This window comes from Hipposideros armiger, unplaced genomic scaffold (assembly GCF_001890085.2).
Source record: "Hipposideros armiger isolate ML-2016 unplaced genomic scaffold, ASM189008v1 scaffold_635, whole genome shotgun sequence".
Classification (NCBI taxonomy): domain Eukaryota; kingdom Metazoa; phylum Chordata; class Mammalia; order Chiroptera; family Hipposideridae; genus Hipposideros; species Hipposideros armiger.
This window is the reverse complement of record NW_017731985.1, coordinates 1,000,501-1,013,677: the sequence shown is the minus strand read 5'-3', so window position 1 is coordinate 1,013,677 and position 13,177 is coordinate 1,000,501. Positions and strand designations below refer to the sequence as shown.

The following is a 13,177-nucleotide window of genomic DNA, read 5'->3' as shown; positions in this document are numbered from 1 at the left end:
ACAGCAATTTGCCTGTTCCCCTTCCCCGATTCCCCAACACTGTTCCCATCCCCCCAATTCCCCAATAAAAAAATAAAAAATAATAAAAAAAAAGTCCTCAGAGAATCATCTATTTCTTCCCTATCAGCCCAAATATTGGACATTGGTCTCCTCTACAATTGGTGCACAGTCTATTCATAAGACTCCAAAGAGCCTTCTATTCCAGCATCACGAATTAGTTCCATTACCTTGGGCCTGTGAGGAGGTATAATGTCTAGCTCTACTCTCCCCTACTCCTAGAATCACATCTCGCATAAGACAAACTGAGCCTCCGACCAAGTCTTCTGAAACAAACATGGAACCAGTGACGAGGAAACCTAAAGAGCTGCAGATTAGGCTACAGACGTGATGATCTTCATGAGTTCTCAGGTCACTTTTATTCTAAAGCCTCATTGCCCTTGGGTTCTGACTCCACCAACTCACTCACAGTCCCACATGGGCCAACTCATTATGCCTACTTACTACTACCTTTTCCTCTTGACACCTCCAGTAATTAGATCTCTATCTTCAAATTTTATGTGTATCTCTTTGTGACTTTCCCTAATCAGAAGCCTTCACCCCTAACCTAATATTTCCTCCTGAGAAATTGGAAGGATGATGGAGTATGAATCACCAGGAATCTGTCTCCCCATGGAGACAAAAACTGCACTGGTAGACTGTCTCACATAGCAGTTTTGGAACTTGGGAGCCTATTGGAGGCTTCCAACTTTCAGGGGAAGGCATGGACAGTAAATTATGATGAATTTTGGTCACTCTCACAATATGAGTAGCACAATAGCAGCTACTTATCCCCTACTCCCAGCCCTGTGGCAGGCAGCTGTGCATGTTTTGCTGGGGCAGCTTGCATACAACTGGTGAGAGCCAGGATAGACCAAAAGGATTCTCTCCTCCAAATATCAAGAATCTATGTTCTGATTACCAAGTGCTGCTTCTGATAGAGGTGCAAAGGGGTGGGCAGCCATTGTTATTGTACCTCCCTCCAAATAAAGTGACTTCCAGGGGATTTAAAGAGCTGGCACCCATTTTTCCCCCTTCTTTTTTCTTTTTTTTCCCCCCCTTTTGGGAGCCAGATATTAAAGATTAAGACATGTGAAAGCAACTGCATAATGGTAGCATTTAAAAAGTGATCATACACACCCAGGGAAGAGTGCAGGCTCAGAAAATACCTGAGAAGACCTTAAGTTTACACCTCAGGCTGATCCTTGGCACAGAAACAGCCTACAACAATCAAATAAACAAAAACAATATACAAAAGCAGCACTTCTTTAGCTGCATCCTATAAATTTTGATACTTTATTTTTTTCATTTTAATGTATTTCAAAATGTTTCTAACTTCCCTGGACTTCTTGACAGACTGGTTATTTTGAATTATATTTTTACACAGTTGTGGATTTAAAAATAATCTTTGTGTAATTGATTCTGTTTTAATTCTGCTATTGCCAGACAACATGCTCTGAATGATTTCATTTCTTTGAAATTTGATGAAGATTACTTTATTACTTAACACATGGTCAATTTTGGCAACTTCTTCATGTGCATATGAAAAGATTGTGTATTCTCTTGCTATTGAATGCAGTATCCAATAAGCAAATTTTGAAAATTATATTGATTACCTTCTGTACCCTTATTAGTCTATTAGTCTTTTGTCTCCTTGTTTTTCACCTATTGGGAAGGATGTCAAAGTTTCCCACTATGATACTGGATTTGATTATTTTTCCTTTTAGTACTATCAATTTTTACTTTATGTATATTTTTAGCTATGCTACTTATAATATTTATAATATTTATTATATTTATGTCTTTGTAGTGAATTTGTGCCTTAATTATTATGAAATATCCCTCTATATTTCTAATTATGATTCTTACCCTAAAGTCCCCTTTTTTTTATTTACTTGGGGGGCATTGGTTAATACAATTATATAGGTGTACAGTTCTACAATACATCATCTATATACTGCACTGTGTATTCACCAACCAAAGTCAAATCTCCTTCCATCACTATATATTCGACCCCCTTTACCCTCTTCTACCACCTTCCATCCCCTCTTACCCTCTGGTAGCCACTAAACTGTTGTCTGTGTCTATGAGTTTTTGTTTGTTTATTTGTCTTATTTGCTTGCTGCTTTCAGTTTTATATTCCACGTATAGTGAAATCATATGGTTTTCAACTTTTTTGTCTGGCTTATTTTGCTTAGCATGATAATCTCAATACCATCCATGTTGTCACAAATGGCAGTATCTCATCTTTTCTTATTTTATTAGTATAGCAACATTGGCTTTCTTCTAGTTAGTGTTTGCATGGTATATGTATTTCCATTTTTTATTTCTAATTTTTCTACATCTCTATACTTAAGAAATTTTTTGTAGGCAGCACATATTTTGTTTGTCAGTTATCTAATCTAATAAATAAATGTAATACATAAAGTTCAATCTATTTACTATTTTTAATATTTTATAAATTTTATGTCATGTTTAAGAAATCCCTTGCCAAACCCAAGATTGCTAAGAGCTTCTTCTATGACTTATTCTACAAGTTGTATAGTTTAAATTCTTGCATGTATATCTATGATTCTGGAATAAAATTTTATATATGGTGTGAGATAATGATTGAGGTCTTGGGGGGGGGTGCATATGGTGATCCAAATGTTCAATCACCATCTGTAAAAAAGTGTATGCTCTTCCCATTGAATCTCCCTGTCACTTTTGCTAAAAATAAGTTGACTAGTTGGCAAAAAGACAGAGTAGTGAATTCCCAAAACCTGTTCTTTTGCAGAAGCACCAAATAATGAGTAAAATCTGTCAGAGTCAACTTTCTCAGAACTCTAGGAAACAGTCAATGCTTACAGCATCCAAACAAATGTTAAATCAAGAAAAAGATGAGTTGAGATTCAAGATGGTGGAGTAGATTGCCTCATTCCATGATCACATCAAAATTACAACTAAATTATAGAAAAATCAACCTGGAGAACCATCTGAAGTCTAGCTGAACAGAACTTTTGTAACTATTGTGACTAGAACTTTTGTAAGATATAAAGAAGAAGTCATGTTGAGACTGGTAGGAGCGGCAGAGATATGAAACAGGCTTGTCCCATACACAAGTGTAGTGGTTGAAAATTGGGAGAGATATCTCAGCCACAGACCTTCCCCATAAAGGAGCAAGGAATCCTAGCCTCACACCAGGCCCCCCAGAGTACTGGTGCCGAGAAGAGGAGCCCCCACAACTTCAGTGGGGATTCTGACCATCTGGCTGGGACAGAAGGCTGTAGGAAAACCAGACATCCTCTTAAAGGACCTGTGCAGGCACTCACCCTGGGCTCCTGTGGAGAGACAGTGACTCTGAGGGTGTTGAAGACATAAAGGGAGAGACTGAGTTGTGTAACTTTGGGGCAAGTACTGAAGAGACAGTCCCCATTTTCCTTATGTGGGGCCCTTCTCCCATGAAGCTGGCAGGTGGGCACCATCTTTCCTGTGTTGAGCCCACCCCCACAGGCCAAATCTGAATCTGATTGGCCTAGTGAGTTTTGCTGTTTCACCCTGCTGACTCACTGAGACCCGGCCTCACCGAATTTGCATATGGCAGGAGGCTTTATCAGTGGCTGAACCTTACAAGAGCTGGCAGGTGGCAGCAGGCCTTGGAGTTTCCTGGCTTTTTGTAGAGCTACCCCAGGCCTTGTGCTGGTGGCAGCAGTCCTCAGTTCTGTGGCCTCTCCCACATGCCTCCAGGTACAGCACAGGCAGAGACCAACTGTGGATCACTTTGTAGCTCCTACCAGGTCCTCCCCAGCTGGTCACAGGCAGTGGCTGACCTGGGCCTGCACTGGAGCCCCTCCCAAGAGGCCCCAGAATCAGCATACTTGGAGGTTGGCTTCAGACCACAGCAGAGCACCACCCAACTAGTCCCACAAGCAACACACCCAAAGGATAGTCTCAACAGGCACCAGTGTCCACTGTGGTGAATCCCACTCTTGGAGTTACTCTATGGGGTAAACCCCATACACAGCAGCCCATAAGCTGTGGATATGGCCAGACCCCACAGACAGTCAGCCTGAGGGTCAATGACACCCACTGACATGCCAACAGCAATCAAGGCTCAACTGCAACAGGAGGGAACACACAACCCACACAAGGGACACTCTTGGAGCACCAGAAGCAGCTGACCAGGAAAACTGTGCAAGGACCCCACAGTGCACCTACTATGTAAGGCCACCTGACCAAGACTGGGAGACATAGCATATTTATCTAATACATAGAAAGAGAGAAGCAGCCAAAATTAAGAAACAAAGAAATATGTCCCAAATGAAAGAACAGGAGAAAACTCCAGAAAAAGAACTAAACAAAATACAAGCAATCAACCTACCAGAGACAGAGTTCAAAACAATGGTTATAAGGATGCTCAAGGAACTCAGTGAGAACTTCAACAAAGAGATAGCAAGCATAAGAATGGACATATAAACCATTAAGAAGAAAGCCAGTCAGAAGTGACGAACACAATAACTTAAATGAAGACTGCACTAGAAGGAATCACCAGCAGACTGGGTGAGGCTGAATGGATCCTTACATGTGCTGCCTACAAAAGACTCGCTTCAGGTTGAAAGACACACGGAGACTGAAAATAAGGGGATAGAAAAAGTTATTTCATGAAAATGGAAATGAAAACAAAACAAAACAAAAGCTGGGTAGCAATACTTATACCAGACAAAATAGACTTTAAGACAAAGGCTATAATAAGAGACAAAGAAGAACCCAGTAAACCCACTTCCTGGTATTTATCTGAAGAAACCCAAAATGCTACTTTGAGGGGATGTGTGCATCCATATGTTCATTGCAGAATTGTTTACAATGGCCAAGATGTGGAGTCAGCCTGGTGTCTGTCGATCGATGAATGGATAAAGAGGAAGTGGTACATATATAAAGAGGAATATTGCTCAGCCACGGAAGGGAATGGGTTCTTGCCATCTGCGGCAGCATGGATGGACCTGGAGGGTATTGTGCTGAGTGGAGTATGTCATACAGAGAAAGACAGATGCAATGTGATGTTGCTTATATGTGGAATCATAAAAACAAAATAAACAAACAAAACTGAGAGGACTCATTGATACAGAGAACATTTTGATGGTTGCCAGTGGGGAGGAGGAGTTGGGGTGGTAGGAGAAAAATGGGAAAGGATTAAGAAGTACAAATTGGTTGTTATAAAGTACTCATGGGGATGTAGAGTATAGCATAAGGATTACAGTCAATAATACTGTACTAACTATGTATGGTGTCAGATGAGTACTAGATTTATTGGGGTGATAGATGGGAGGGGTGTTAGGGAACAGGGTAAAAAAGCTGAAGAGATTAAGAAATACAAATTGATCACTTTGTGAGGGGTGTAAATGTCTAATCATTATGTTGTTTTGTACACAAGAAACAAAAACAAGAAAAAAGTACAAATTGGTAGTTACAAAATAATCATGGGGATGTAGTAAAGCATAGGGAATATAGTCAATAATATGGTAATAACTATGTATAGTGCCAGGTGGGTATTAGAAGAGTCAGAGAGCTCACTTTTTAAATTATAGAAACGTCTAACCATATCCATATGCTGTTCACCTGAAATTGATATAAAATAATATAGAATGTCAACCGTAACAGAAAAATTAATGGAGAAAAGATAAAGGGCAATAAGTGCCCTTTAAAACAAATAAGTATAAAACAAATAAGTCATGGGGATGTAATGTACAGCATAGCATATATACTCAATAATATTGTGATAGCATCAGATGGTATCAGATGGTTGCTGGACTTATCATGATAATCACTTCTTTAGGTATATAAATGTTGAATAACTATTGTGTATACCTGAAACCTCTACAATTTTGTATGCTAACTGTATTTTTAACAAAAATATTTTTAAAAAGAGAATAGCCAAGACCTTTTGAGAACATTTATTATCTATTATGTTAACATTCTTTATGAAGTCTCAAAAGAATTCTGTGGCTGTCCAGAATGCAGCGTTAGAGAGAAGGACTCTGCTGGAGCTTGTACCTGGGAGGACATATCAAACTGTAATACAAAAGGTAAAAGGGGTGTGATATGAACCATGAGAAAAATGAGTCAAACCGCATGGAGTGTAAGAGTAAAGAGGATAGGTACTGTCAGGGGTTTTTTATTGGGTAATGGTGTGTTTTTTCCAGGACGCATCAGCTCCAAGTCAAGTCGTTTTCCTTCAATCTAGTTGCGGAGGGTGCAGCTCACTGGCCTATGTGGGAATCGAACAGGCAACCTTTTTGTTCAGAGCATGCGCTCTAACCAACTGAGCCACTTGGAAGCCCCATGTTACTGTCTTTAATACACAATCTTTTTGGAAGTCAAAATGACTGGAAATTGACCTAAAATAATTANATACCTTTCATCACTTTGGGAAAGTTTTCAGTCATTATCTTTTTGAATATTATTTCTGTCCCAGTTTCTCTCTCCTCTAGTTTGACCTACAAGCATTATTGTATATTTTTTAATATATCTATCATTTATCTTGTGCTTATTTTTTTGCCATTTTCTTTTTCTCCCTTTCACTTCAGTTTCTGTCATTTCTAGCAACCTATCTTCCAGTTCACTAATCCTGTCTTCTGTTTTTTAAAATCCATTGTTTAAACTCATCATCTGAATGCTTAATTTTAGGTAATTATGATTTCAGAGCTATAATAACATTTTAATATTTTCAAAATCCTAATTCCCTAGTGTTTCTCCAAACATTCAAATATCTTGACCATAATTTACTCATTTTTAAATAAAATTCTATAAATCTTTCCTGATAATGCCAATAACTGGGTCATCTATTGGTCTTCTCTTTTCTGTATTTACTCTTGATCATTGATTATAAGGTCTTGACATTTTTCATGTCAAACAATTTTTTATTTAATGCTTTATAGTGTAGTAAAAAATGTACAGCTGCAGGTGTGATCTTCTATGAGAAGTATTCCCCCATCATTTATTAAGCAGATAAGGTGAGCAGCTGATTACTTCAATCCAGTGAGGACTTGATCTGAGTTAAGAATAAATTGAAATTTAGTAAGACTGTGTATCTCTGCTATGCTTCTGTTCCTAGTTAAGGACCCTCCAGAAATTCTTGTTGAGAACATAGAAGGTCTTTGAATCTCCTGTCTAAAACACTGCAGGAGATTTAGTTATTCTCTTTAGAGATCTTTTAATATAGCTCTTTAGACTCTGATGCAAATTCAAATTTGGCAAATGATACAAAGGAGATATTAGCCATGTATTTTAGGCATCCCTCACCCTGGTAGGTCTTTCTTTTCTCAAAAACAGAAATGCAAAGATTTTACACTNTTAAGGCAAGTATTTGAGAATATTAGGACCTTTGTCTGGCGTTAAGTAAGCGGAGTGATATCTAATGTTCTCCAATTTAAAAACTCATGATGGTTGACTATCCCCTCTCAGGATTGTATTCAAGCTCCTCAATTCGTAATCAGAGCCAATATATTTTTGTTTCTTTCTTTTTATCGTTGCATAATGGATACAATCACACAGGGCTGCAAACTGTTTTAAATGCATTAAATATTTGTATGACAACAGTCTATCTTTAAATTCCCAAATGACTTCATGCAACTCTCCACCTAATTCACCTCCAACTAACGACATTCTACAGCCAAATAGACTGAATTACCCATTTCGTTGGGTTCCCATAGTAGGCTTTTTACCACTGATATGTTCACTTACATATTATTTTAGTTGGCTATATAACATCTATCTTCTCTGTAAGATTGTTAACACATTAAAAAAAAAAAGATGCTACACAATTCATTTTTTCATCCTAGTTGTTCCTGGCACACTGACTGTGGAAAAGAATCAGATAGGTGCCATAAGTTTCTAGTACAGTCTGAAATTTTGACTGTGTCTGTAAACAGAAAGTGAAGCCCCAAGTCATATGCTTCTGGAATGGCTACCCTAAACTACACTGGTGTTAGCCACACAGTCTTCCACTTGCTGGGCATCCCCGGCCTTGAGGACCAACATATGTGGATTTCCATCCCCTTCTTCATTTCCTATGTCATCGCCCTGCTTGGGAACAGCCTGCTCATCATAATTATCATCACAAAGAGCAGCCTCCATGAACCCATGTACATCTTCCTCTGTATGCTGGCCAGAGCAGACATTGTCCTCTCCACGTGCACAGTACCCCAGATCTTGGCCATCTTCTGGTTCCGTGCTGGGGAGATCTGCCTGGATCGCTGTATCACTCAGGTATTCTTCCTCACTTCCACTTTCATGTCTGAGTCAGGGATCTTGCTGGCGATGGCATTTGACCACTACATTGCTATATGCTACCCACTGAGATACACCACTATTTTTACAGACGCACTGATTGGGAAAATTGGTGTGACTGTCTTTCTGAGAAGTTTTGCTACAGTATTCCCCATGATATTTCTTCTTAAAAGACTGACTTTTTGCAAAAGTAACATTATCCCAAACACTGTTTGTGAACACATTGGGTTGGCCAAATTTTCCTGTGATGACATTCGAGTAAACATCTGGTATGGATTTTTTTGTCCTAATGTCAACAACTTCTTTAGATACTTTTCTTTTTTTACTTTCTTTCTTTTTTTTTTTTTTTTTTTTTTTGTGAACAAAANTTTATTAAATAGACTATCTTTATCCCAGTGTAAATTCTTGCTTCCGTTGTCATAGACTAACTAAGACAGCAGAAATCTTACCTGAAATGCATTTGGAAGTTAGTGACTATGTAATATTTATATCAACAATCAAGCACATAATTTATTTTATAAAAAACTTTCTATACAGTTTGGTAGTCTTATGCTAACTATTTCTTTTTACTGCATATTAAGTGTTAACACCAGAGAAAACATAATATTGGCTGAAAATGCTCTTTTAATTGTTGATGTTCTTACCATTAACCACCTCACTAATGTGAGCACTCCAACCTGACATACTGTGACATACATAAAGCTTTGATATCACTAAACCCAGAATTATGTTATTAATGTTTTCTCTTTCATTTCTCTAATGAAAGGAATGGATGATAGTCAAATAAAAAAGTGTGCAAGGTCAACTATTAAAAAGAAAAGTAAAGAAAAAGATGAGTTAAACATGGTAGGAGACCTTGATGGCATTTTAACTTACCCTTGCTTGACCCTTCTTCCCAGCTCAGTAGCAGTTTTGAAGAAGGCAACCAGTATTCCTTGTGTGGGTCTCTGCTTCTGGAGGCAGCAGAGTAGACCTTGTTCTGAAGGAATTGTGTTTGTCTATTTTAACTGTCTGGGTGTTGCCTGAAGGACTAACACAAAGTGCTCACATTTGTTTTGCCTAACTCTGAGCTCTCTCAGGACATAAAAGCAGCTATGTGAAAGATGTTTCTCAAAACACTGAAAGGCAGTGAACTGGGCATTTGCTGCCATTGCCACTTGGTACAAACAATTATAGTTGGGGCAAACAATAGATACACCAAAAGATTGGGGGAAAATCTGGAGCGAGAGATACTTTGGGGAATAAGGGCTTTGCAAAGCTTCTGCACATAATAGGAAATCTAGAAAGCTTCACTCAAGCCTCGGCACAGAGAACACACTGCACACCAAAATCAGTTGTTTTTCTATACACTAGCAATAAACGATCAAAATTAAGAAGACAATTTTATTTACAATTGCATCAAAAAATAAAATACTTATGAATAAATTTGACCAAGAAGGTGCAAGACTTGTACACTGAAAACCACAAAAAATTGCTGAAAAGAAATTCAAGAAGACAAAGAAGAACCCTGTGATGTTGCATTGGAATTAGAGCTATCAGTATAAATTAATGATTCAGGGAGAGAAAAAGAAAAAAAAGCTTTTGTTTTCTTGACTCTGATAAAGGAAAGAAAGAGGCTAGAAACAATGACACCAAAATAGCAATGAGCACACCTAGTGCTCAAACTTCTTTTCTAAATACTATTTATTCACCATTAAAAGTATCTGAGGGATCTTGGAGAAACNACTCCCTTCCATGGTCTCACCCAGCTCCTCTTCCTCTGCAGTATGATGGATAACAGAACTATTTATGAAGTTCTCAGCCTTCAGCTGGCCTGAAGACATGACGCACAAGTATTTTGGGTTTTATCAGAATTTTATCACTGTTATGTAGAGACATTGACAAGGAAACACATCAAATATTGGTGGAATTTCAAATATAAATAATTTCAAAAACTATATTATATGACCCCGGCTCTTCATACTGTAGTTAAAAGAATAGGACACCATTACCTGCTCAGGAAATGCTTCTCCCCTGACCCCCTACCAGTGGCCACAAGACCTCAGTTTGCCCCTTAATCCATTCATAGAAGATAAAAGTATGTGTAGCAACTTTTTTTAAATCTTCAGGTCCCAGCTGTATTCTTAGAGCTGTGACAAGATTCTTGAGCCTCAAAGTCCTATTTGGGGAAATTGATGATGACACCACCTACTTTCCTGTGCTATTAGAAGCCATTAATGGGTACCATAGGTAGCATTTTTACATTCGTCCCTAACATTGAGATTTTTAAAATAATTGATCTTATCTATTTCACTGTGATAGTTATCCATCAATATATGAATTTATAGTACTAGGCAAATGCTTCTGTGTCCTGACATTCCAGTCTTTGCTCTCTTTCTTCCTTCCAATCTCTCTTTTACTAGCTGCCAGGTTAATAAATCCCAAATATTCTCCAGTTTCTTAACTCATCATGGCTGACCATTTACTCACAGATTAAATCCAAGATCCTTCATTTGTATTCTGAGCAAATCTGATTTGGTGGTCATCTTCTGTCCAATTACCCAATTTTGCAGTGCCACAACTACACAGAGATGAAAAAGGTTTTAAACACACCTGGCATTTTCTTGTCAAACATTTCTCCTTAAATTCCCAAATAACCTAGGTCCAATCTCTTCTTGGTATTCCCACCAACTTTTGACGTCCTAAACTATCTTCAAAGGTAAGCTTAAAAATAACTTGTTCTTGGGCCAGCCAAGTGGCTCAGTTGGTTAAGAGCTTGCTCAAGAGTGAAAGCATTGAGTAACAGGGTCACCAGTTCGATTCCCACATGGGTCATTGAGCTGCACCTGAGCTAAGCTGCTGCTGAGCTGCCAACAAGTGGCAGGATGGCTCAACTGGTGAGAGCTTGTGCTCCTAACAACAATATTGCCTGTTCGATGGTGGGCTACACCTGCTCACAACTAAAGACTGAACTTGGCACCTTGAGCTCAGCTGCCACCCGGGTGGCTCAGAGGATAGAGCGTGTGCTCTTAACAGTGAGGCTGCTGGTTTGACTCCCACATGGGATAGTGGCTACACCCACCTGCAATTAATTTAACACAGCAATTTGGACTGAGTGGCTCGACTGGACTTGGAGCTGAGCTTGCTATGCCCTCCACAACTAAGACTGAAAGACAACAACTTGGCTGTTCCCCTTCCCCAATTCCCTAACATTGTTCCTCTCCCTTAATTTCCCAACACTATTCCCCTCCCTCAATTCCCCAATAAAATCTTTAAAAAAATAAATAAATAACTTGTTCTTAAAGCCAACATGAATTCAGAGTGAATTACTCCTTCCATTGTGTCCCTGTATTAGTTTAATTGTGTACCACAAAGATGTTCATCATTAACTTAACTTAATCATTTAATTTTCTATACTTGTACAAGTATAAGAGTCCATATTGTGTGTGAGATTAAGATGTCATTCAAAAAATTATATCTTATTTATCTTTATATGCATCATAATTCCTTACATCCTCAGAATGGAATAGGATCAGGTCAGTGCCAAAAGCACCTGGTAATACAAAAGGGAAAAAAATATATATATATATATATAATACATATATATTCCAAATTTTTCTCTGTCTCTTCTGTGAATAGGTGGTAAAGTCCTGAAAGATCTCCACAAACATGGCTACCTTAAACCACACTGCTGTTAGCCACACAGTCTTCCACTTGCTAGGCATCCCCGGCCTTGAGGATCGACACATGTGGATTTCCATCCCCTTCTTCATTTCCTATGTCATCGCCCTGCTTGGGAACAGCCTGCTCATCTTCATTATCCTCACCAGAAGTAGCCTCCATGAACCTATGTACCTCTTCCTCTGCATGCTGGCTGGAGCAGATGTTGTCCTCTCCACATGCATAATACCTCAGGCCTTGGCCATCTTCTGGTTCCGTGCTGGGGAGATCTCCCTGGATCGCTGTATCACTCAGGTATTCTTCCTCTCTTCCACTTTCATGTCTGAGTCCGGGATCTTGCTGGCGATGGCATTTGACCGCTACATTGCCATATGCTACCCACTGAAGTACACCACTATTCTTACACATGTGCTGATTGGGAAAGTTGGTGTGACAATCTTTCTGAGAAGCTATGGTACAGTTTTTCCTGTAATATTTCTCCTGAAAAGACTGACTTTCTGCAATAGTAACATCCTCCCAAACACTACTTGTAAACACATGCTCTTGGCCAAAATTTCCTGTAATGATATCAGAGTTAACATCTGGTATGGTTTTTTTCTCCTAATGTCAACCTTGGTCTTAGATGTTGTGCTAATTTTTGTTTCATATATGCTTATTCTCCGTGCTGTCTTCCACATTTCATCCCAAGATGCTCGCCACAAAGCTCTCAATACTTGTGGCTGTCATGTTTGTGTCATCATTCTCTTTTATGGGCCTGGGATCTTCTCTGTTCTTACTCAGCGGTTTGGACACCACATCGCAGTCCATACTCAGGTTCTGCTGGCCAATGTCTATAGTCTCATTCCACCTATGTTAAATCCCATCATTTATGGGATTAAGACCAAGCAGATTCAGGACCTGGTGGTTCATTTGCTGTTTCCAAAATAGAAATGACTGTAATAATAGAAACTAACCTTGTACTTTTCTTAGTAATCCTCACCATGATTGAGGTTACATTTTTGTATCAAGATGTGGAGGGATGCAGTAGAAATACTAGTCAAATGCTACCATGTCTTGTTGTCTTAGAGCAATTGTATCAAGAATGTGTTGGTCAATGTTTCTTCCAAAGCCTTTAATAAGTCATTAGATATCAGTGTCTTTGGTGTTAGCATTCTCATTCATAGAATTCAGGACTAGATCAGTTTATCTCTCTACTCCTAGACTGGAGGTTAGAATG

The 13,177-nt window shown here is 38.8% G+C and overlaps 1 protein-coding gene and 1 pseudogene across 1 annotated transcript; both read left to right on the top strand.

Moving 5' to 3' along the window:
- Window positions 1-7,974: 7,974 nt before the first annotated feature.
- On the top strand, window positions 7,975-8,611 carry LOC109372407 (olfactory receptor 52B4-like; annotated as a pseudogene).
- A 3,338-nt stretch (window positions 8,612-11,949) lies between these two features.
- On the top strand, window positions 11,950-12,888 carry LOC109372406 (olfactory receptor 52B4-like). The gene has a single exon (XM_019625580.1). The coding sequence runs from the start codon at window positions 11,950-11,952 to the stop codon at window positions 12,886-12,888; it is 939 nt and encodes a 312-aa protein (XP_019481125.1).
- Window positions 12,889-13,177: the final 289 nt, after the last annotated feature.

Excerpts from the sequence above, each read along its gene's own strand:
- LOC109372406 (XM_019625580.1), top strand. The coding sequence starts at position 11,950 with ATGGCTACCTTAAACCACACTGCTGTTAGCCACACAGTCTTCCACTTG.